A 26442-nucleotide genomic window follows, 5' to 3' on the forward strand; every position below is an offset into this window, starting at 1 on the left:
TTTCTTTTTTCCTTTTTCTTTCTCTCTCTCTTTCTTTTTTTTTTTTATGATTCATTAGTTGCATATAACACCAAGTGCTCGTTACAACATGTGCCCTCCTTAATACCCATCACTGGGCTACCCCATCTCCCCACCCCCCTCCCCTCTGAAACCCTCAGATTTTTTCCGGGATTCTCTCATGGTTCATCTCCTCCTCTGATTCCCCCCCTTCATTTTTCCCTTCCTTCTCCTCATGTCCTCCATGCTATTCCTTATATTCCACATATGAGTGAAACCATATGATAATTGTCTTCCTCTACTTGACTTATTTCACTCAGCGTAATCCCCTCCAGTTCCATCCAAGTCGATGCAAATGGGGGGTATTCATCCTTTCTGATGGCTGAGTAATATTCCACCTCTTACATTTTTTAAAGATTTTATTTATTTATTTGAGAGAGAGAGAGCATGAGCAAGAGAGCACAAGCAGGGGGAGCAGCAGAGGGAGAGGGAGAAGCAGACTTCCCACTGAGCAGGGAACAGGACAACGCGGGATTTGATCTGAGGACCCTGGGATCATAACCTGAGCCGAAGGCAAATGCTTAACCAACTGAGCCACCCCGGCTCCCCTCTATAGATGCTCTTAAAGGGCGACCAAAAGTGCAATAGCTCTTCAGGCTCATTTCCTGAGCGTGAGAATACTCCATCCTGTCCCCTTTTGAGACCACAGTCCGTGCAAGTAGCTGTATATTTCTCACATACACTTCTTAAGCATGTATATTTTTTAAATCCTTATTTAGTATGACACCTCAGCATGTCAGTTTCCCCAGAAGGCAGATTCTGAGAAAGCAATTAACTTGCAGGAATTTTATTGGCGAGTGCTGTCAGGATTAACACCTGTGAGGGAAGGAAAGGGAAGGGAGCGGGATAGGGAAGAAGGAGAACCTGGGCTTCAATGCAGTTGCCACCACAACATTAATCAACTCCCCATCCCTCTCCCCATCCTCCCAAATTGTCCTGAGTTGGAGCAAGGGGGCCAGGCTTTTATAGCCCACACATTAACTAGTTACTGGATGCATCCTGCCTCCAGCAGCTTTCTCAGAAGCTAGGGCAAAATGGATGGGTCTCCAGCAGCTATAATTCACAAAACTTTAGCATATATCGGAATCACCTAGAAGGCTTATGAAAACGCAGCTCGCTGGGCTCCATGCACAGACCTTCTGATCAGTAGGTCTAGGGTAGAGCTTGAGAATTTACATTTCTAATAAGTTCTCAGATAATGCTGATGCCCCTGGTCTGTGGGTCATACTTTGAGAACCACTGTACCATACCGCTCATACTTAGGCACTTGAGAATGGTATATTGTGCCCTTATGAACAGAAAGAAAACCTTTTAAAGTCACCATAGCAGTCCATACTCCACCAGATTCTTAGCTATTGTTGTAGATTATAAACCTAGAATAGTTGATAATTAAAATTTGTTACATAAAAAAGCACTTAATCTCTATCATAGATTATATTTGTTAAGTATTATTACTATTTCTGATACCTGGGCATTGTTAGTTTTAAAGTTCAGCCAAATTTTCTCCAGGTTCTGTAACTGGATAACCTGGACAGGGGAGTTTACAGAATAATCCATGTTCAAAATCTTCACTTTTGTAATCTAAAACAATTTTTTAAATTTCTTTATGATTCTCATTACTTCTGCATTTTTTATTTATCATATAAGCCACTTAAAGCCATATGCTTATGGAAAATTAAAAAGGACAAGATACATCCAGAGCTATTTTGAATACACAAATATGACATACAAGTACCCTTGACTCATTTCTGGTCTAGACTTGGTGCAATTAAAATTTAGGAATTCGGTGTACGTAGATTGATCTCAGGAGAAAGGATGTAGCCTTAAAACTCCCACATGAGCAGGAAACAACAATCTCACCTCTGATCAGAGAGGCCTGTAAAAGAACTCATTTGAAGAGATTTTCTGCTCTCGCAGCCATTGAATTTTGTTAACATATTTTCCAAATTAGCAACGATTCAGCCTGATGTTGTCAGTATTTCCGAGCATGAGGGTATTGTTGAGGAAAACGGTGCCTTACTGTCCTGCAAGAGTTACTGTTCTTCCCTAAGGGCCTAATTTACAAAGCAGCAAACTCACTGGTAGGATTTGGCTAGAAATCTCATTGTCTCGGTAGAACCCTTTCATCTAATTTATGTGCATCGTATTTTACAGAGAACTCTTGGAAAGTTATTTACTAGTTACTTTCTCTGGAAGCAGAGGGTAAGCGGCATTTTCAGTTCAAGAATGGGGGAGCATCCTGTGCAGCTCATGATGAGGATGACCCTGATAATAAAATGCACACTGTCTAACTCTCTGAGCTTCACTCTGCCCTGAGAGTTTCATTTTTGTCCTTTTATTCCCCATAAAGTTGGAGCATGTGAGAAAATATGTCATCGTCTGATCCTGCACTTGGCTTCTGGAACGTGACAGCTTATTTCTATCCCAAATTTTAGGCTGGAGGTGGCGTAAGTCTTAGTGATTTCTGATGTGCAAGCCAACCTAGAAATAGTAGCTTGAACTGGATGAAATTGCCGCTCTTGCAGGTCAGAACCGGCTGGATGTGAGCAAGTTACACATGCTTCCACCTGCTCATTTCCTGCCAGATTATGACATTAAGATTCTCAGCACTGTTGCAGTGGTTCTGAGCTTTTAAATCATACTGAATAAAAAGATAAATAACGATTTCGATCTTTCTCCCTCCATTGATAGTTTGAACACCAGATACGCAGGGAGCAAGCAGTCCAGGTCAGCCCCTGAACTATGCAAGGTTTAACTGATTTGCCCAACCCGGGCACCAAGGTACCTTTCAGCTCTGCAGCATTAAAGTTTATTTAGGGGCTGATAAATAGCTTTGTGCAATGCTTCCTTTTTTCCAAAGCTGCATCCTCCTAAACCTATTCTCCCCTCCACCAGTTAATGCAGACAGAAGATTTTTATCCAGTATGAGCACTGAAACTACACTGTGGAAGACTGTAGGCTCAGCAAAAACCTCACCCGTGGTGAATAAACAGCTCTTCCGGGGGCTTTGCTGCCGCTGGCTCGGCAGGAGCTGTTTATTGCCTGGTTTGCACATCCCATGATAAAGTTGCTGCTGAAATAAATTGCAGTTTCGCATAATTATTGACAATCACATCCTAACAAGCAGTGTGTATCATATTCAAGTGTTCAATTTTTTAAAATCCATTTTTAGCTTATGTTTAATCCCAGAAAGTGTTTGTGTAGTAATAGAAGGCAAATATGGCATTTAAATAGAGTACTAATTTCCTCATTGCAGACAAAATTTACCTGAATCTTTTTAGATGGGACTGTTACTGCCAAAGGCAATTTTCCCTCCAAGCTGTTATTTATGTAGATTTTTGCTGAGGGCATATGTGTGTGTATCCACTATACATGCATTATATATATGTGTGTATATTATATATATATATATATATATATATATATATATAAAATCAGAAAAAATATGAATAATTTTTTTAGATTTATGTGCCATTAGGAAATTTGGTTCACCCCTTCTAAAAGATTAGAGGAAGGGTGGGGGCGCCTGGGTGGCTCGGTTGGTTAAGCACGTGTCTTCTGCTCAGGTCATGGTCTCGATGTCCTGGGTTCGAGCCCAGCATTGGGCTCCCTCCTCGCAGGGAATCTGCTTCTCCCTCTGCCCCTCCCCCCGCACACTCAGGCACTATCTCTCACTCTCTCAAATAAATAAATAAAATCTTTTTTTAGAAAAAAAAAGATTAGAGAAAGAGGAATGGGATGTGGGCCGAGCGAACGAATGTGTTTGAGTAACCCTAATGTGTAACTAACTGTACATGGGAAGCAGTAATCTTGACACACATTATCATCTTCTCATTCTCAGCCCAGCAGTAGGCATTGCAGATGAGAAACTTCGAACTCAGAGAGGTTAAGTAACTTGCCGTACCACACAGTTGGTAGAGGGTATTGGGATTTGAACCCAGATCTGTCTGTTTTTTTAGGCTTTACTTTTTCCATTACACAGAAGTTTTTTTTGGGGGGGGGGCAATATTCTCAGTTGCGTGACCATCAGATAATGAAATGTAAAGCAAACACCATAGTTAGAACCATTAGAACACAATAGTGTCATGCAAAATGATATCTTGCACAACGGTTTCTGTGAAATATGTCATTTTTCTCCTTGTTAGTCTTTCTGTTCTCCTCTACCCTCCAGTCCTCTTCTCTTATTTCCTCCAGTGTTCAACTTTCTGGTCTAGCTTTGCATTTTCTTGACCTTTTTCCTTGCCTACCTAATCCTGACTTTCTGCCTCAGGTGACATCAAAGATAAACATGGCGTAGGGATTTGGGAGCTTTACCTATAAAGAGGAGCTTATGCTTTTGCCACATATGAAAATAAGCTTTCACAATCGACCAGTAAAAAACTATCAAGTTAAAAAAAAAAGATTGTTGGGGCGCCTGGGTGGCTCAGTTGGTTAAAAGACTGCCTTCGGCTCAGGTCATGATCCTGGAGTCCCGGGATCGAGTCCCGCATCGGGCTCCCTGCTCGGCGGGGAGTCTGCTTCTCCCTCTGACCCTCCCCACTCTCATGTGCTCTCTCTCTCCTCTCATCCTCTCTCTCAAATAAATAAATAAATAAAATCTTAAAAAAAAAAAAAGATTGTTTTTGGAAGTTCATATATGACCTGTCCAAAGTCTATACACACACACACACACACACACACACACACACTATTCTAGTTGTTGTTGCTTTTAAGAGGACTTTTAGCAACCACCCACCCCTTTGTTGGTACATTATGATTTCGTCCCTTGATCTTTGCTCTTTTCATGGGGGATGCTAGGTGCACCATTGTGATAACTGAGGAGAATCGCATCTGGACATTTGTTCCTTTGCAGAGTGAGTGAGCGAGAGGCTGCTCTGGAAGAAACACACCGATTACTGCAACAGTTCCCCCTGGACCTGGAGAAGTTCCTTGCCTGGCTTACAGAAGCCGAGACAACTGCCAACGTCCTGCAGGATGCCACCCATAAGGAAAGGCTCCTAGAAGATTCCAAGGGAGTAAGAGAGCTGATGAAACAATGGCAAGTAAGTAAAGCTTTTCTACTTTGACCTCTTGTGAATCCTTGTGAACAATTCACAGCCTCCGTCCTCGTCACTGATGTGCTGGGGCCAACGGAAAGTGCTTGTTTTATATGGCCTGATACAGTGCAGTGGGTGGGCAAGAGGGGGAAGAGGCAGAGGGAGAAGGAAAAGGCATTTAGTATTTCATTTAACGCCCCAGTCTTCAAAATGGTATGCGTTTTTGACCAGGGAAAACTTGCCCGTAAAATCAGGGCTTTGGCCAAGAAGAAACTTTTCTCTGAGAAATAAATTAGGGATTGGTTTATTAACTGGAAAAAGTTGCCATTTTGCAGTGTTTATTTAATATTTTACAGGGGAAGCATCTGTATGAATTGTCAGTTTTATTTAGCGTTGCTAACTGAATCAGTTGCCCTTCATTACTTTCAAATACATTTTGAAATGTTAATCTGGCATTTTGTAGCTTTCTTCCCAACACGATCTGTAAAAAGAAAAATGAGAGGGCTAAATTTGTCATAGTTAGTGATCATATAATTTTGAGACAATTGTTTCTTCCTAGAAACAAAAATTATTGCTATAAAGTTTCATATGCATAAACAGTGAAAATAGAAGTTTAGGGTAGTTTTGTTTAAATGACGTCTTGGTTCAAGGAGGCCCCTTAAGTTTATTCTCAGTGCCTGCTATAATTTTCTGAACTGTTATGGAGTTTTGTTACGTATAGTTGAGTTTTCTGACTTGATACCAGATCTTTACTAGTATCTCGAATAAACTTCAGAGTGTCGAAATAATATGATCAACTTTTCTCCATATATTTAAATTATGATGAAAAAAAGTGGTGGTGTATCCTAGGTTGGAAAATACTTCCACAATCAGACCATAATAAGCAATGTTTCTTCTCCTCCTCCTCTCCTTGTTTCCCTTCTCCTCCTTTTTTTCTGTTTTGATAGGATACTTGATCTACTTGCCTGCTCTTGTGCATAGAGTTGATAATAGCGGCAACTCATAGCTTCTAGGATTCCTCATTCGTGTCTTCCATTCTCGTCAGACCCCACTCGCTCCTCTACAATGTGTGTTGAGTTACTTTGATCACTGGAACTAGCTCGTTTAGGGCAATACCTGCCTTTATCTGTGTAGATATGTCCCATGGCTCGAGATTGTAAAAACTATGCAAAGTTAGGCTTTTTTGGTCCCTCTTAGATGAATGTGTAGAAAATGTCCTGCTGTAACTTATTTAACTTATGATATTTCATAAATAAAATTGTATTTCTCCTTTTAAATACCCATGAAGCCACCTAGAATTTTAATAAGTATGTGGGCTCACATATTCTCATCAGCTGTGGTAGATAAATAATAAAACTTTAAGTTGATTTTTTAGCAGATTACTTTGAAAAGAAAGAATAATCCAAGAGATAATTTTATAATAAGGATTTAATTAAACATCCCTTAAATTAGTGAACAAGTCTGACTGAGGGCTAAGATACATCCATGTATCTCCTCTATGTTGTTATCTGCATTACTATACAACGAAAATTCTGAGAAACTGCAAGATTCTGAATCATTAAAGAAAAAAATTGCCATGTTTTTAAACTATATTTCCTATGGGAGAATGGAGAATAAACTACATTTTGTGTTTAGATCTCTAATCTCCCTTTCAAAAACAGTTGAAAGTTATGCAGAGGACATTTACTTCGCTTATGCTATACTATGCATAAAAAGTATTTATTCTTAAAAGCCATGTAAAACTCCTCTAGAGTTCCTGAAAACCTTAGACATATCATTTTGCCCCTTAACTACAATAGGACTAGCTGAGATCCCAACACTATTTTAAAACACAGTTTTCTCATTCCCTCCGTGTTAATATTGGGTTTTCTATAAATTCCAGTTGCCTGAGGTTGAAACTACATTTTATGGATAGAAATGACATTTATAGCCAGCTCTGATTTTCAGTTAGATGACCGGATAACAGTCTTTTGATGAAAGATTTGGAGATGTCATGGAAAAAAGTCAAAACTACTGAAACTACTGATTATTGTTGTTAATGGCACATTTCAAGTGATAGAACTGAATTAAGGTACTGGGGCTTAAAAGCAACAAATGGAAATGCCAAGCTTGAAAGTAAATATAACCACATATCTTAGGAGATTACATGCAATTTCAGTATTTCAGCTAAATGGAAGTCTCTGCTTTTTTTCCCCTCTGAAGATATTTTTTTTTAATTTTGAACAAAAGGAATTTTCTATAATATGTGTGAAGGAAAAAAGTGTAATGATAGGCCTTTTCACTTTGTTTGAAGAAGCTGGTAGCATTACGTTCATTGTTTGATTCATGCTGTAGAGCGAAAATAATTCTTACATATTAAAAAAGGAAACTCCAAATGCCCAGCCAGAGCATCAGCTCTCCCAACAGATTCCAATACATCTGTCCCCCCAAAAGCGTTGATGTTTTCCTTCGTACAAATGCTGCTGAATGGATATGGAGGGGGGTGAAAAACTTCACAAATATGTTTTTGCTCCATGACTGTCCATCAATTTTTCTATATATGGAGACCCCCCAGCTCTTGCTAGAATGAGTATCACCGTTATTTACAATCCACTTCAGAGGATATTTAATTCTCTCAGCAATAATCACAATTCGTGGGTTCTATAAGAATACATGTTTTATGAAGCATATGCTTCCTGAATGGAGTTAATCTGAGTAATTTCACTCTGAAAGCCATTAAAATTCCTTCCTCATACTAGAAAAAAATGCTTATTTAGTTCTCTTACTAAAAGCAAGGACATTATAGATGTCCTTATACTTCGGGATGAGGAGATTTTTCATATAAATAGTGTTATTTCTGACAGTCTTACTGGAATTTTAAAGCCAATATATTTTTATAGAATATCATATAGAGCCCTGAGAGGTGACAGTCTGAGAATGTTTACATTGCAGATTTACCTTTAAAATGAAGATATTCATGAATATGCATAGTTGAATCAGATACTTCCTGTATCCAAAACATTTCTGCTTTGGGCCCCAGAGAATTAATAAAGATCTCAATTCCAAGTTCTAACATAAAACCATGGGTAACTAACTGAAAATGGGAAGACTCTGTATCTTTGCTAATATTCCATAAGAATTCTGCCAATCTTAACTGATTCTCTAAGTACCCCTAAGAGATCATTGTAATACCAGCTTGTAAAGAAGGTGTGTGTGTGTGTGGGTATGTGGTGGGGAGAGATGGTCATAAAGGTGTAATTAGGATCTTTTTCTCAGCTACAGAAACTACAGAGCAATCACTATTTGACATTCCTTCCTCTGTGATCTGGGTCTTGTCCCAGGCCAGAGCTCTAAACTCAGTTTCTTATCTAAGCTCATGTGTTTTACCCATAGCTCCTCCCCCACCCCATCATAAAAATTCTCTTCTATTAAAGAAAACATTTCCAGAGAGACTAGTTTGAGAAACTTTGAATTGTACATCAGCGTGCACCTGTAAATTGATTAAGAAAGCTTAGATTTCGGGCGCCTGGGTGGCTCAGTTGGTTAAGCGACTGCCTTCGGCTCAGGTCATGATCCTGGAGTCCCGGGATCGAGTCCCGCATCGGGCTCCCTGCTCGGCAGGGAGTCTGCTTCTCCCTCTGACCCTCCTCCCTCTCCTGCTCTCTCTCTCATTCTCTCTCTCAAATAAATAAATAAAATCTTTAAAAAAAAAAAAAAGAAAGCTTAGATTTCTAATACATTATGGGAATTGGGGAAGTAGCTTCCTCAGTGTTTCTCACAAAAAAATCTTGGCCCACTGGTTAATTCCAAAGGAAGAAGGAAGAATGCAATCTTAGTAACACAATTAGTATTCTGAATAAATTGGATTGTCGTCTTTCTTGGGACATCTAAGAATAGAGAGGTAATCTGAGGATCCCTAATTGTAAGAAAAGGAAACCCTCTGTGTATTCCTTTCTGTTGCTATAATTTGAACTGAGTTTTATACATGTTTTTAATCTTTCTACTTTGGTGTCTCAAGAATATGAAAGTTAATCTTGATATTTTTCTTTTGCCTGGTGATGACTGCCTACTGTTTTGGATATGTAAAATTTTTATATATATTATTTCCTTAAAAACTTTGATTAATCCATGAAATCTGTTGTAAACACCTGTTAAGTGCCTAGCGTGGCATTAGGACTGGCACAAACATGATTACAGAGATGTTTTTCAAACACAGTTCAGACAAACTATTAGGTTGTATAATCAATTTAATGAGTATTAGTCCACAGTTTTTATTTTTTTACTTTTATTTAATATTTTAAACCAAAAAACCCCCAGTTCATCCATTTCTCCCCCACTCCGCCTCTTGCACCCACCAATCTGTTCTCTGCATCTGTGAGCTAATTTTGTTTTGTTTTGTTTTTTAGATTCCACATATAAAAGAGATCACATAGTATTTGTCTTTGTCTGTCTGATTTATTTTACTTAGCATCACAATTTTTAAGTAGCAAGGAATGAAATTAGCAGAATAGAATAAGAAATGACAGACTCCATCACTCTGCGTCAGGGTTTTTTTGTGAAACTTTTATTTCAGCTGTATATATGTGTGAGAGAGAGAGAGAGAATGAGAAAGTGCATACTGGATATATACCAAAACCTCTCTAGTGGAATATGACATCTGCCTTTGGAATGCTTATATTCCAGAGGTGAAATACATATGCTAAGGCAAATCTAATGAGTGTTAGAGGGCTAGACCGGGCCTAGTGAAAACAGATGATTAAGCTTAAGCCTTCCAAAGAGGCCAGGAAACTCACCTAGAACAGTGTTTTCCCATCTTCCTTATATATTGGAGGAGCTTTTTTTTTTTTTCAAGATTTATTTATTTATTTGCGGGGGGAGGGACAGCAGGAGAGGGAGAGAGAGAGACTCTCTAACAGACTCCCCACTGAGTGTGGAGCCGAACTTGGGTCTCGATCCCAGGACCCTGAGAGCATGACTTGAGCCAAAATCAAGAGTCAGACGCTTAACCAACTGAGCCACTCAGGTGCCAGAGGAGGAGCTTTTAAAAATGCTAATTCCTTGGTTCCACCCCATAGAGATTCAAACTGGATTGATGGCAGGATGTCCTGCCCATGATTCTGATGTCTAGACAACGTTGAGAACCTCTGCTTAGAGAACATTAGAAGAATGTATTAGGACTTAGCTAGGTATACAGAGTTGAAAAGAGAATTTTTGGCAAAGGCAATAGCATGTTCAAAGTCCTGGACATTTGGGGACTTTGAGAATCTGAAGGTACTTCTCTATGGCTGGAGTATGGTTGTTATAAGAACTGAGATCGGAAAGGTCAGCTGTGGCTAAATTATATAGAAAAACAGCAGGGTGTAGTGAATAGTGTATGGGCCTTGTAGGCAGGAAGACCACTTATTCTCCCATTTGTTGCCTGACCTCTCAGTCTTAATTATATTTTTCTATACAGTGAGCATAGCATTCGCAGGATTTTTAAGGATTAAATAATAGGATACATGTAAAATTCCCTCTCGAGGGGCAGAGTGTTGGACTCAGAGGGCTCAACATGTGTAAGCTGTCTTTCTATCCATCTTGCCACCTACCTTTAAGAGTTGGGACTTTATCTGTAGTCTCTGGGAAGTCACAGCATGGTTTTAAGCAAGGAAACAGATTAACCAGACTTACACTTTTGAAAGATCACTCTGATAGTTGAGAGGAGGATGAATTGGAAGGATATAAAATCTGTCCAGGAACCATAGTTAGAAAGTTCTTTCTGTACTATTCCAAGTAAGAAATAATAATTAAGGTGCTGAGGTTGAACAAATGAAACCGATGTGGGAAGTGAAAATCAACAGTGTCATGTACGTTATGGGACGCAGAGGTGAGGGAGCATTGTGAGGTATGATGAGGAGTCACTGACTGCTTACCACTTGGCGTGACCGAGTGCATTTACGGAGTCGTAGAATTCAAGAGGACAGCCAGTTGTGGGAAGGGAAGTCAAGAATGTGGTCAGTTTCGAGGTATCTGTGAGTCGTAGAGGTGAAATTCTCACCTCCTTAAAGCAGTTGTGAATGTGGATCTAAAACTTGGAGGAGATATGGGTTCTAGGTTAAAGATACAAACTTGAAGGACATTAACATGGCAGCCAGGGAAATACATGATTTTACACATGAATCATGACTTGATTTTCTCCACAGTCCATTCCGAAATACACCTAGAGGTTACCAAAATACCACCTACTCTGGCACAGAATTGGTATTAAGTGATGCCATTTTCTATGTTATTCAAGGGACACAGCTATGGGGATACTTTTAATGGTTTGACCTTGAAAAAAGGCAAAGCAGTAGCAAAGCTTTGGTGTAAAACTCCTACCTTGGAGAAAGTAAAAGTATTTGGGTAATGAATCCAAGATCTTGAAAAACTTTCTGATGAGGAAAGTTTGTTTCTTCTCTTATATGAACATGGCAGATTTTATGTTTTCCTTTTATTCTCGTGTAGCTGCTATAAAAAGGTCATACACGTTCACAGTACTATGAATTGTAGAACTCAGGAATAGATTCAAGAGCCCCATGCTTGTCGTCTTACCGCATTCAAAACTTTCTCATGTTCCAGGTTTGGACCCTCAAATTCCTGTAGATTACAGAGATAATCCAAAAAGAAATAGTGAAATAATTCAAAGTTTAGAAGAAGGAATCAATGAGGACAAATGTTCAAGACTGGTGTTTAATCTCCTATGGAAAGGAATACTAAATATAGAAAATAAGAATTCATCTTTGCCCAATGATGGAAACATAATCAGTTTAATGCAATATGAGTAGAGTCACTTGATTATAGGGGTTATAACATACCCGAGCACGTTACGATGGCCTCTTATGTATGTTAACATGTTAATTGAATGTATTAAAAACTGTAGAACCTATTGTTCTGGATATTGCCATTAAAATTACCTGTTATCTAGAATGATACAGGGAAAGCACTAAATTGAATAACTTTGTAATTCAGTTCTAGGATGCTGTAACTTTATATAAACAAACCAGAAGAAAGGCCCACATAGGAAAGAGGACACCGTGAATACTGAAAAGTCAATTTTGATAGCCCCTAATAACCATTGTCTTTTATTCCTCACAGAGCTTTTGTGAGGATCTTATAAGGTAATAAATATAAAAGCACTTTGAGAAAGCTTTCTTCAAGTGAAAGATCCTTATTAATGATATGAATTACCATTAGACAAAAGTCCAACTGAATATATAAAACTAATATTGTACTCTTTAAAATCAATGGATCAAAGTTATATTAACTAATGAGAATAATGATTGCTAAACTTTTCATTTTTATAACTGACAAAGCACTTTTACTTTCATTTTCTGATATTCTCACTGAAAACCTCTGGTGTTGGTACTATTATTATTTTTATTTTCAGTTGAGGAGGGTAAAATTAAAGAGGTTCAGTAATGTAGCTATTGCTCCTTCCTTGAAAATTAATGTGAGTTTTATCACACCAGATTGGGGGGAAATAATTAAAAATAAAAGCCTATGAAATAAATGTTTAGTTTTCTGGGATGAATAACACAATGTATGCATCTAATTATTAGGGTAGATAGTGATAATAACTCACTTTTTTAAAAGAAATATTACTGTGTGTCAGGCAATGTACTGGGTGCTTTGCTTGCATGACATATTATCATCTTACCCTTCTTACAGATGAAAAAACTAAAGCTTTGAGAAGTTGGGTAACTTCTGCTAAGGTCACACCACTATATACAGAGGAGTCCGTTCTTTGAACCTCAGTTTGACCTTTTGACCTTCGACTCACCTTACTCCCCTACCCATTCCTCTAAACTGACTCAGCCTTCCAGGCAAAGAGCCACATAACCACAAGCAAGTCTCAAATAATTCACCTAATAGGAATTTGTGGATTAATGGAAACATTCGTACTTCCTAAACATCCATCTTACCTTTACCTTTTTCAGTCTAGTTTTGACATTGATCTCTCAACTGAAGCACTTCTCTCTGAAACCACCGTAACTTCCAAATTCAGCTGCTTTCACCAAGTCTTTCCTGCCCTAGATATCTCTGCATTGATGGTGATTGTTGTCCACCACAGTTTTCGGGAAAATGTCTCACCTTTTGACTTGCTGGGGTCTTGTGTTCTACTAATTTTCTCCTACCTCTCTACTCATTCTTCTTTGTTTACCTGAGGACCAATTCTGGGCTGTCTTTTCTGCCTTCATTAATCTCATTCTCATCATTCATTTGTCAGTACTTACTAAGTGTCACTCGTGTTGTAGGTATTAGACTAGCGACTGTCTTTTGCCCTCCTTTAATCCAATGATTTGAAGATTTTTTATCTCTTTCCTGTATCAGTCCCATGTTTCTTACTATATGTAGGGCATTTCTTACTCAAATGTCTCAGACATCATAAACTCAATGTGACCCAAATGGGCCATATCTTGGATACCAGGTCTTCGCCTCCTGTCCCGCCGTTCATCACACCACCATCTTTTCAGTCAGATTTCAGACCAAATAGTCCTTTCTACCTCTCTTCACTTGCCCCAATTTCTAGCTCATTTTCAAGATCAATTTTACCCCCCACCCCAAATCCATTGCACGCATTGCTTTCTCTCCAATTTCCTAACCACTGCTCAAATTCATGCTCCTAGGATCTTTTACGGCTCTCCACTCCTTTCTGCCCCCTGCATGGCCCCAGTCCAGCTTGCAGATTTCCATTTCAAATGAAGCTTCCTAAGGCATATCTTGGATTGTAAATAGATTAGAAATTCCATGCAGGGGAGCACTGGGTGTTATGCACAAACAATGAATCATGGAACACTACATCTAAAACTAATGATGTAATGTATGGTGATTAACATAACAATAAAAAAATTTTTTTAAAAAGCACAAAAAAAAAATTCCATGCAGGGAGGGATTTTATCTACTTTATTCCCTTGTATATTCCCATTAACGAAGACAGTGCCTAGCACATGATAGGTGCTCAATAAATATTTGTCAAATGAATGAAAGGATATATGGTTTTTCTGTTGAAACACCTTTTATGACTTCTCAAACCCTTCAGAATATTCTGCACATGCCTTCATCTGGCCCTCCAGAATGGGCTCCCAATCTCAATTTCTAATCTTATTTCTTATTTTTCCTCTCCATGTACCCTCAACTCCTACTAAAATGCACAGCTAGGTAGCCTCCTTTGCTTCTTTTGATGACCTTGTTTCTTGTCTTAAGATTCCTTTTCCTCCTCTCAGTTTACCCTGATGCTACCTACTTGTCAAAGAAAGCCATACTGAAATCCTCCCTTCTTCCATTAGCCCCCCAGCTGGAAGACATTTTGACTCCCTCTCCATTTCTTTTTTTTTTTTTAAGATTTTATTTATTTATTTATTTGAGAGAGAGAATGAGAGAGAGAGAGAGAGAGCACATGAGAGGGGGGAGGGTCAGAGGGAGAAACAGACTCCCCGCCGAGCAGGGAGCCCGATGCGGGACTCGATCCCGGGACTCCAGGATCATGACCTGAGCCGAAGGCAGTCGCTTAACCAACTGAGCCACCCAGGCGCCCCCTGCCCCTCTCCATTTCTGCAGGTATTTCTCTGTACTTTAAATGGAGTTTAGTGCTTTCTGTATTGTATCTGAGAGGCTGGAGAGCGATAGTTTTTAATAGTGTGGGCTTTAAAGCCTGACTGCTTGGGTTTAAATCGTGATTCTGATACTCACTGACCATGGACACATTTCTTAATTGCCCTCAGTTTACACAGCTGTAAAGCAGGGGTAATGATAATGTTTACCTCATCAGGTTGTTGTGAGGGTGATGCAAATTAATGTGTGTGAAGTGCATAAAATAGTATTTGACACATAGTAAGAAACCAGTTAAACATAGCTAGTATTATTATGTTATTACTATTATCAGGTATCTACAGATACGTACACACCTGCTTAATAGTAATAGCACTATATATAGAGATGCCTTATATATACATATATATTTTATAAATAAATTTTTGTATTGCTTATTTCACTGTAGACTATGGGCACAATTCTTCATTTGATTTGAGTGAGAAACTACTTAATAAGAATGAATGAATGAATGAATGAAAGAAACTGTCTGAAATATTGGCACATGAGTGTTGGAACTCTGATATTTAAAAAACAAAAACAAAAAGCCTTGTCTTGTCTAACCAAGAACAGACTAATAATCTTCAGTAGATTTTAGTTCTTAAATGTCAATATTGACATGTTTGAAAAATTAAATTCTTCAGGTACAAACAAACCTTAACACCCCCATTCTTGAAAATAAACATACTACACTGAAAATTAAAAAGAGATATTTTATCTTTCATGATGCCCTCCTTGAAGGAAAAATATTAGCTTACATGCCTTTTCTTTCAACCAAACACCAGGTGTTAAGATTCCCTGATATACACTTTGGTAAAAGCAGTTTGTTTCTTCCAGTCTGACTGACATTGGAAGCCACATCAATGGCTTATAGCTATGTTAATAACATTAATAAAGTTGTTTTACTTTTTTATTTTTTCAAATATTTTTTATTTATTCATTTGGGAGAGACAGAGCGAGCAAGAGCACAGCAGTGGGGAGGAGCAGAGGGAGAAGGAGAAGCAGGCTCCCCGCTGAGCAGGGAACCCAATGCGGGGCTCGATCCCAGGACCCTGGGATCATGACTTGAGCCGAAGACAGACGCTTAACCGACTGAGCCACCCAGGCGCCCCAATAAAGTTGTTTTAAATGTAACCTTTGAGGCAGTAGCACTGAAGACAACAAGAAGGCTGGGCCTCTTCACTTAACTTTCCTTGATCTCTGTCAGAACTTAGACAAGGTCTATGTAATTTCAGGCCTTCTTCTCCAAACAAGAATGGAAAAGGTCCAGCAAAGTCTGAACACAGAAAAAGTCAAAGAATTTCATGTCACTTTCCCCTCCTCCCTTCCTCCAACCTTGAAGGGTCTTTTTTGAGGGTTAGTGGTCTTTCAAAGGAGACTTTCTAGGCAAAATGATACTCCTTTATGTGGTGGGTAGCAGTGCACCCACTTCCAGTTGGAAAATTCTAAAAGCGTGAATTGGGGGGATCAAATAAAAGGATGTTCAATCTTGTATTTATAAAGTATTTTGGAAATGAGCTTTGTTAGTGTCTCTTGTGCCTTTCATAATTCTGATAATAAGACATTTCAGGTACTAGTCAAAGATGAATAGTATTCAAAATAATTTAGGTGATCAGCATGTGATTTTCATTCCGCATGAGGTCCATTTGCAGTTTACATGGTTTTCTAAATTACATTAAAATAAAATGTCAAAAAGTTCACATCTTTTTTCATTTTTAACGGCATCAATCTTTGAAGAAAGGTTATTGAGCAAAGGTCTATGCATAAATCAGCCATTCCCCATAGAGGTAAAAGAAGCCATTACACCTGGTTATGAAAAAGACTTTCATGAATGCGAGAGAAATAAATCATTCCCCACTGGAGATCATATTAGTCGAGATGGAAGAGTGTCTATTTCCTGATAGTGAGAAAGCCACAAATTACTTTTGTTTGTTCCTGCATCCGTGGTTGTCCTTGAGAGGTCTATTAGCAAGTTGACTCTTCAATATTATTATTATGACTTAACAATGATCTGAGTCTTTATAAATGTAATCTTTAAATTCTCTCCAGATTTTAGTTTCTCCTCTGTAATTTCTGTTCACCTCTACCACATTTTAAAATATATTATTCCTTGGGAGTTACAGAAAAAGGACTCCTCTGCAGAAAGCAGCATATCCCCTCCTCTCTGGAGCTGACCACATTTCACATCTATCCTTTGCTCTCAATTCAACAATTAAATATTGGATTCAACTCAAGGCTGTGGCCCCAAATAGAATGAGACCTGGATATTTATGAACTGCTTGACCAGACATTCTTCCCAATGATTTACTCCATAAATTCTAATTTTAGTTTTTAGAGTAGTTTTGCAAATGGCTGGAAAACTGTTGTACATTGCAGTTTTAAAACCTGGAATGAGTATAGATAGCATTTTTATTGGCTGTGGGAAAGTGTCCACATTTTCTGGGAGTAGAAACCAATGGTCATTATTAGTATGCAACCACTGAACTGATTAGACAACTCTAAATTCATTTCCCACCCATGACCTAAAAGAAATTTTTTATATTCATGCAAGGTATACACATAGGAGAAACATACTTTTTGAGTGGATTCCCAAATATGACTTCTGAGGTCAGCCATTGAGAAGTGGATCTGCCACAGATCAGCAAAGAGGTTTGAGGATCCAAAGGTTGATAAGAGCTGTACTTGACCCCAAGGAGGACTTGATACTGGAGGGACCAGGGGCAGGACAACAGAGAGATCTAGCCAAGGAGGTAAGGGATATAGTTCAGGTGAATGCAGAGTCCTTTGGTCTCCCAGAGGAGGGGCACCTCCTGTATACCTTCTGGGGAGAACCAGGGGAGGTATTCTGGTGACCCTTTGCTACATAACAAATCAGCCCCAAACTTAAGGACTTCACACAGTTTTGCACATTTTGCATGTGACTCTGTAGTTCAAACGAGGTCAGTGGGGACAGCTTGTCTCTGCTTCTCATGATGTCAGCTGGGGAGGCCAACTGGCCCCTGGAGGATCTACTTCGAAGTGGGCTCACCCACATGCCTGGCAAATTGGTGCTGGCTGTCAGTTCCTCTTCATGTGGGCCTCTCCAGGGGGGCAGTTTGGGCTTTTTCACAGAATAATCGCTGGGTCCCCAGAGCAGCCATCCCAAGGGACAAGAAGCTAAAGCTGCAGGTTTCTTAAGGCCTGGGCCAAAACCTAGCATAGTTTTGCATCTGTTGAGAGAGAGAGAGAGTGGAATTGGGAGGGGGTGCAAAGGGAGAGGGAGAGAGAATCTTAAGCAGGCTCAACACCCAGCATGGTGCCCGACGCAGGGCTTGATCTCACAACCCTGAGATCATGACTTGAGCTGAAATCAAGAGTCGGACACTTAACTGACTGAGCGACCCAGGCGCTCTTCCCCACCACTCCCCCCCACCTCCCGGCTGTCATATTCTTTTGGTCAAGCCAGCACAGAGCCCAGATTTAAGGGCATGGGACATGAACTCCACTTTTCCATGGGAAAGCATTAGAAAGTTTTGGGGCCATGTTATAAAGCTGCCACAAAAAGCCTCTTGTAAAAGATACTGAGCTGAATATTCAATAGCAAGTAGGCATTATCCAGGTCAAAGGAAGAGGTTCTCTTTGCCCAGAATAGACTTTCTGTCCTGCTCTACCTGGCTAACTCCTACTTCAAGCCTGGGTCAACCCACCTTCTCTCAGAAGCATTATCTGGCTTTGCCCCAGGGTAAAAAAATGGATATATACCAATGTACTGCTGTTTTTAAAAAATTAAGCTTCCCCCACACACAACAGAACATATATCAAATAACTTCCCTTCTTACTTAAAAGCTATAAAATACTCATGGTAGTAACTATATAAAATAAAAATAAATCTAAAGTGCAGTAGTCTTTTTCAAATAGCAATGTAGATGCGTACATTTTTACTTCCCTATTTGCTTTCTCTACTCTTTGCCCCAAGGCACATTAATCGTATGAGGTCTCATGGACACCGGTATGGACCAATTAATTTTTGGAATATACCTGTTAATAAGCTCATCTGCATAGTTCTACTCACTAATCTGGGCACAAGGTAGCCTTCAGGAGGTCTTGGTTTCTCTGTTTAATCCATCTCTCCTGTCATTCTCTTAGTGTGTCTGCCTCTGTCTGTCTCTCTCGTTTCTCATTTCTTTTTGTTTTCAAGTGACTTTCAACTAGGCAGAAAATGCATTTCATGTCTCTGTGCCTGTCTCCAGGCTCTATCTATTTCACTCACTGAGGACTGACCTTCCTGAATTCTTTCTCTCATTTAGCAGCCTCTGCCAATGCTGGACAAATGATAGGACCTCATTTCTTAAAGGGCTAGAACATTGGAGCAAGCACTTCAAAGGATTCAGCAAATCACAACATGAACTAATGTGGATAAATCTTGAAGGCAGTATCCTAAGTGAAATAAGCAGGCACACAAGGACTACAATTGTTTCATTCCACTTATGAGGTACCTGGAATAGTCAACTTCATAGAGACAGAGAGTCGAATAGTGGTTACCAGGGGCGGGGCTGGGGGTGAGGGGATTTGGGGCTTATTGTTTCATGGGTACACAGTTTCAGTGTGAAAAGATGACAACATTCTGGAGATAGATGGTGGTGATGGCTGTACAGCAATGTAAATGTACTTAATGCCACTGCATTGTACATTTAAACATGGTTAAAACAGTGAATTTTATCTACCTTTAGTCACAATGAAAAAAGAAAAAAACCCATGACCTAACAGATTGTTGAGGGACTTTTTATGGAAGTAATACATTATCAGAGAGATCCGGGTTCTGAGCCTGCCCAGTAACCTGTGTGATCTTGGGGAAACTAGAGGCATTGGGGATCTAAGGTTTATCTGATGGAAAATGATGAAGCTAGACAAAAGAAATGTTTCTCCAAGTTCACATACAACCTGCACCACCTTTACTTGGAAAGTTTATTAAAAATGCAGTTTCGGAAGCTGTCTCTCCAGGGATGAGCCAGGGAATCTGCATATTTAAAGAGCCCCCAGGTGGTTCTTGTGCCCATTTAAATTTGAGAACCATTGGACCAGATGCTTGCTTAAGGCCATTTCAGCTCTGAAGTTTGACAGATTTTGATTCTGCAGGGCAGATTCTCTGTGCTTATGCAGGAGAAGGAAATGAAGAAAAGACTAGACTTTCTGCTTGTGTTGGAGAATTTTTCATTTGATATCTTCATCTTTAATGCCTGGCCAGTCAGGAATAGTATTGTTTATTCCGCCCACTGTTTTGGAGAGGCATGGTGAAAAAGATAAGCCAGATGGTACCGAAGAAGATTTACATTACCATTTTCTTTCTTTTTCCCTTTGCATATTATATAAAACTGCCCATGCCTCCATGTGAGCCATGATCATTAATTTAATGTTATGATCTAATGGCTCATGACATTAAATTATAACAGCCCAACATGACCAAATTACAGTATTAGAAAGAAAGTTTCTTTTCTCAGGTTGATTTCTATACCTTAAACCAGTTGTATTATTTTTTCATAATTATGTCTCAGCCTTGATTTAAGGAATCTTCTCTTTCAAAGAAATGCATTTGTTAAACAGAACCTGGGTTATAATCGATTTCTCAAAAATACCCTCAACAAAAGGAAAAAGAGATTTGCTTTGTTTTGGGCTGTGTGTGTGTGTGTGTGTGTGTGTGTTTATGTTTACAGTACTGAAATAGATTCTGTCTGGAACTATATATAAGATAAACAGTGAAGGAGGGGTGCCTGGGTGGCTCAGTCATTAAGCATCTGCCTTTGGCTCAGGTCATGATCTCCGGGTGCTGGGAACAAGCCCTGCATTGGGCTCCCTGCTCAGCAGGGAGTCTGCTTCTCCCTCTCTTTCTGCTCCTCTCCCCCGCTCTCGCTCTCAAATAAATAAATAAATAAATAAATAAATAAATAAATAAAATCTTAAAAAAACCTAAAGATAAACAGTAAAGGAGAATAGTCTGATAGTTGTCACATACACTTGATGGTGAATGAATTATCTAAGTATTCTTAGAAAGGCATAACCCCTTCAGTTATATTTTACTAACCAATCAGTAAGATGCTAACCATATTTGTCTTGAAGAAATAGTTTTACACCTATAACTTTATGTTTATTCTCCTTTTCCAAATGGGCTCAAAAAATAAAGTTTGTCATCCTCGGTTAATTCAAGAAGAAAATTTTATTCTGAACAAGTTCTTGTTGTTTTACTTATTTGAGCTTTGTTCCTCGAATCTATTTTTTTGCACATAAAATATTTGGTGTTATGAATGTGATTAAAATTAAAAATAATTAATTGATTTAACAGAGAGAACAAACAAGAGAAATATACAAACCACACGCTTTCCTCTTTTTATAAAATCCACCAAGCCACAGGAGAAATGCCTAGTAAAACAAAGAAAAAGAAATAATGGTAGAAAGTTCTGCTGCTGCTTTCACCAAATACAATACCAAGAAGTCTGAGACAGGTTGGGGTGGAATTTAGACTCGGTAAAACTCAAGCAATTGACCTGCCATGTGAAAATCTCAAAATGAGTTTAGGTGGAAGCCTAGGAGTTGAAATCCAATAATATATGCAACAGTGATCACGCCAGAATTGCACATAGAAAGCAAATTAGTGCTCTAATGGAGAAGCCAAATTGAAATCCATTCTCTGAGCAGATTTTCAAACACATTCTTCTACTTTTCTGTTTACAAAATTGGAAAACAAGAATTCGTAAGGCAAGACACACACAGAAAAAAAATTGGAATTCTAAGGGGAAAGATAGAACCCACAAGCGCGTGCGCACACAGTGATGAGAGAGTAGCTTGCCTGCGTGGTGTATCTGATTGAGATGTCCCTTTGCTGCAGGCCTTCTTACAGGAAGTGACTAATTCTCAAGATGTGAGATATTTTATCTTAGATGGTATTGGAAAAGAAAATAAATTTACCCAAAATCCTTAAGGGCAATGTTGTATTAGTATTCCCATATAATATATTCTCTTCAAAAGATAACTCCAGAGTTAGGTAAGACAGGACTCGTGACTCAAATTGCATGCTCCACTCCCTGGACTAGAAATTGCATCGATCTGTCTGTACTCACAGAACACGGCTAGAGAATTGCTCCAAATGAAAGATGTGTTTGAATTGTTTATACAAGAAACTAAAAAAAAAAAGAAGAAGAAGAAGAAGAAGAAAGATTATTTCTTAAATCTAGTAACAGGTTAATCACTGATGAAATTAATAATAATAATACAGAGCAGTCATCAAGCACAGGAAAATGTATTGCAACATTTACACAGTAAGGAAGTAAGTCAGAGATATAAATAAGTACACGGCATTCTTGTGTTCTGCAATATATTATCTGCTTGAAAGAAACTGTTCTCTGGGGCGCCTGGGTGGCTCAGTTGGTTAAGCGACTGCCTTCGGCTCAGGTCATGATTCTGGAGTCCTGGGATCGAGTCCCGCATCGGGCTCCCTGCTTGGCGGGGAGTCTGCTTCTCCCTCTGACCCTCCTCCCTCTCGTGCTCTCTGTCTCTCATTCTCTGTCTCAAATAAATAAATAAAATCTTTAAAAAAAAAAAAAAGAAACTGTTCTCTAGTTCTAGTAGACTACATGGTTCCTCTAGTTCTTCATCCCATTCTGCAATCACACCCTTGATATTGCCTCCCTGTGGATGGAGTGTACCTCCCAACCCCTGGCCTTAGGGCTTAGCCATGTGATTTGCTTTAGCAAAACATAGGTGAGCAGAAGTGATGGTCTGCTAGTTTGAAGCCCGGGCCTTAAGAGACCTTGCATGTTCCCGACTGTGCCTCTACCACATATATAAGAAGAACATGCCCCATCTAGGTGGCTCATCTCAGAAAGAGGCTGAGAGGTGTACAGCAGGGCTGTGCAAGCCATGCACATCCCGAAGGATAGATGACTGTGGTTTAAAGCCATATGCACCATTCAGCATAATTGTGACAATAGCTCACTGAAACAGCAAATAAACTGTTGTTCTTCCTGGATATCTGTTGAAAATTAATAATATCAGCCATCTTTGTGATGAAAATATAAAGCCTATGTTTTAATTTTAATGGTTCACTGTTGAATATTAATTTTTTAAAAATTAGATCTTCCCGGGGTGCCTGGGTGGCTCAGTCGATGAAGCATCTGCCTTCAGCTCAGGTCATGATCCCGGAGTCTTGGGATTGAGCCCCATGTTGAGCCCCACATCGGGCTCCCTGCTCAGTGGGGAGTCTACTTTTCCTCTCCCTCTTCTCCTCCCACTTGTTCCCTCTCTCTTGCTCACTCTCTCAAATAAATAAATAAAATCTTCTTTAAAAAATTAGATCTTCCCTTATCTGGTGATGTCATTTTATTAAGCTTATACATCATAGGTACACTGTTTATTTATAAGTAACACTGGTCATGGTTGGAAACACCACCAATCTTGAGGGGAAACACACATGTCTGTACTAAGTTAAAAAAAAAAAAAACCCTCCTTAATCAAAGTATTGCGTAATAATACATTTCGTTTGAATACTTCATGCATTCCCAGGAGAGAGTGAGTGATATTTGGTTTTGTGAGAGAGATAAAAATAATGAACATTACCATCTGGTTTAACCATTTTGGTGATACGGAATCGTAGCTGTGTTAATTACCCTTGTGGTTTGTCTTCATAGAGATAATTATATGTGAAATTCCTTTCCAATTTGTTATGTAATATTAGAAATACTTCTAAAATTGACATGGATTTATTATGTTACCATCTTGTTGGCATAATCATTAACACTGAACCCGTAGATCTATTAAACATTTAAAAGCTATAGTCTTCAAAACAAGAATATTATGAAAAGAGATTTTTGAAATAATACTTTTTGCATGCCTTTTGAATAATGCTATTCAGTATTTCTTCATGTTTAGTTCCTGAATCTAAGTCATACAGTCTATTTAAAAATAGTTGTCAGCGGAAGACAACCAGGCAATGGATTTGTCTTGACAACAATCTTTTTATATATTAGACATGTCTGTTTTTGAAACTTGGTGTTTCTTTACCTTCCTGAATTTAGGGAAATGACACAGGAGGATAACATTAATTTCCTCTGCCATTTTGGCCAAATCAAATTTGAGGCTTCCCAGAGACGTTGTCTAATCAATTCAAAGAGACATTTGAAAAGATTCCTGTTAATCTATCTTTAAAATGAATTAGTGGCATAAATTGTTGCTGGGTGACTTAGGTACAGTTGTAATTTTTAGTAATCCCAGGAGAAGATGCAGTGCCTTCTAAAATGTCACAATAAGTGTGATCATTCAAAATTCTGAGTGATTGGTCCCCTGCAAGGCTTCCTGACGTCATTTTTCCTAAGGGAATTTTGTTTGGGTATTTATAGCAGCTGCCGCCATAACTATTTCTGTCTTATTCCAGTCATAGTTATTACTGTATTATTCACATACCTATATTGCAGTCTAAAGAATAAGTGGACTTCCTATTCTAGAGGAAGCACCAGAAGAAATGAAAGGAAGTTTGATGTGGATCTGTATATTCCACATTATTGTTTGCGGGTTCTCGGAATTAGCTGAGTAATGCCTTACTTACAGAAGGAAGGTCAGCTGATCTCTCTTGCTGCTCACTGTTCCATGTCCTGAGTGTTATTCTTGTAGAAGATGAGTAGAGAGTGGGAAGAAAATGAAATCTGTCAATACTGTGAATATATAAATAATAAAAGTAGCATGGGGACTGATTAATTCTGAATCATCTTTATAAAATGACTGGAGTTGTGAAGATGCTGAGTCTACACAGCTGATTGGGAAATGTATGCAGTCTGTTGATCAGAATTCATCTGTGAATGCTCTCTTCCAGAGATTGATATACCAGAGGTCTTAAAAACATTTTGGGCCCCGTGAGAAAGGAAAACGACAGACCTGGGAGATTGCAATTTAAAATGGAAGAAAGTGTTTTCCCACCTTACCCACAACTTTCAGGCAAATAACTGATGCAAATAAGTCAAAATGCAGTTTAGTTTCGCAGAATAGTTTCCGAAACTAGTATTTCAGAATACTTCCAATCAATATATATTTGTCATGTGGTGGGAAAATAAAAAGCTAAATTCTTGGATCATTAAATAGAAAATTTAGTAAAAATAAGAGAAAGCTATAGGTTCAGTTTGGTGATCCTATGAAGAAGAATATATTCACCATTGGTCTTTCCATCTTAGGTAGTATATACATATGATTTTATTTTTATAACTAAAGCAACCGTGTTGTGATTTTATATGTATTTTAACAGTAGAAGTCCTCTGAGCTAACTCAATAATAATCAGTCTGCATTGTGTGTTGTTTATTTCCTTGTGATTTGTAACCAAAACTATGACAGAACTTTAATTAGTAAGATCAACTTAAAAACCTGTGTCCTTCACAAAACTGTTCGTTTTATTTGAGAGTTCTTAAGTACTGTTATGTTCCTTAAACCAAACTACATACTGGTTTTGTTTTGTTTTGTTTTGTTTCGTTTAATGCATAGGATTTAAAACTTTGTTTTCTGAAGTTTTTTTCTTTTAAAACCACATCATCAACATCTATTCCTTGCTGCTCCATTCAGCTAGTAAAATACCTAATCCGTTTTTAAGGATTTCTTTCTTAACTATGGTGTAAAGACTAACTTATGACATGTATTTTCTGAATAATATTAAGGTACTTAAATTACCTGTGCCTGGTATTACCATATTCATTGTTCACTTTAAGATTTCAAGTGATCCATTCAATGCAGATATATTTTTAAATGATTCATTTAGAGCAGGAAATAGATATTTTCATGTACTAGGCTATTGGGAAAGCCCAGCAAATGATTCTGTTTTTCAATGTCACAAAATATTACCCATCCATATCCAAAAGCTTAAAATTGAACTTAGTATTCTACTGTCTTTTTGTGTCTAGAAAAAAAAATCTCTTTGTAAAGTTCAGTTAAGATATGAAATTTCAAACAAAAAAAATTGTGAATTAGGCATCTTTCTGTTACCATTTATTTGGGGAATCTAACAATAATTTTTCTTAGGTTATTGGTATTTCATGTTCTTTGAATTCAATGTGTGTATTTAAGTGTAGATGGTAATTTGAGCTTGCTAAAATCTCAAATTAATGGGAACAATGGGGAGTATATGACCACTTTAGTGATTCTTATGAAGACCACGTTTTACTGAAGGATACAGGCCTAGCAGGGCATGGTCAGAGAAAGAACCAAGTCAGGTCAGCCAACCCTCCCCAAGGGTTACAAGCTGCTAATCAGGTTTAAACTTTTCCAAATCTGCACAGAAGGCCTTAAGGCCCTTTGGCTGAGGAGGGTACCCTTACCATTTCCTTGTTTTTGGCTGCCAGGATTTTACTCATTTCTGAATCAAACTGACTGTATATAGTCTAAACAGAGTATTCATTCTGCTTTACTATTTTAACTAACCTTAATATTAATATATACCCAAAATAACTTAAGTAATTATAACAGTTTTAGTCTTCTCATATAAATGCCTCCCTTTGAAGCAACCTCTTGGAAAGTCCCTAAAATGAAGCTTTTATTAATGACTGTACATTAGCCCCACCTACAGCCACCAGAGTCTGACAGGAACCCAGATTTGATGATGCCAAGTGGGCCTTGATTTCTCAACTCACTCTTTTTCCTGTATAGTCTTTTTAATTGCATTATTTACCACTAGTCAAAGCTACGAGTGGTGAACTCTTCAAGTGTTTATCTTCAAAGAAAAAAATAAACCCACCGCAACTCTATTTTTAATCTTTAGTA

The 26442-nt window shown here is 38.5% G+C and overlaps 1 protein-coding gene across 1 annotated transcript in view; it reads left to right on the forward strand.

The window, feature by feature from the left end:
* The window catches only part of DMD (dystrophin), a 2077064-nt gene that overhangs the window by 1592083 nt on the left and 458539 nt on the right, over nucleotides 1-26442 (forward strand). The window contains exon 55 of the mRNA XM_021677947.1: nucleotides 4910-5099. Coding sequence (XP_021533622.1) covers nucleotides 4910-5099 — 190 coding nt within the window. The remainder of the gene's footprint in view (nucleotides 1-4909; nucleotides 5100-26442) is intronic.

This window comes from Neomonachus schauinslandi, chromosome X (genome assembly GCF_002201575.2).
Source record: "Neomonachus schauinslandi chromosome X, ASM220157v2, whole genome shotgun sequence".
NCBI lineage: Eukaryota > Metazoa > Chordata > Mammalia > Carnivora > Phocidae > Neomonachus > Neomonachus schauinslandi.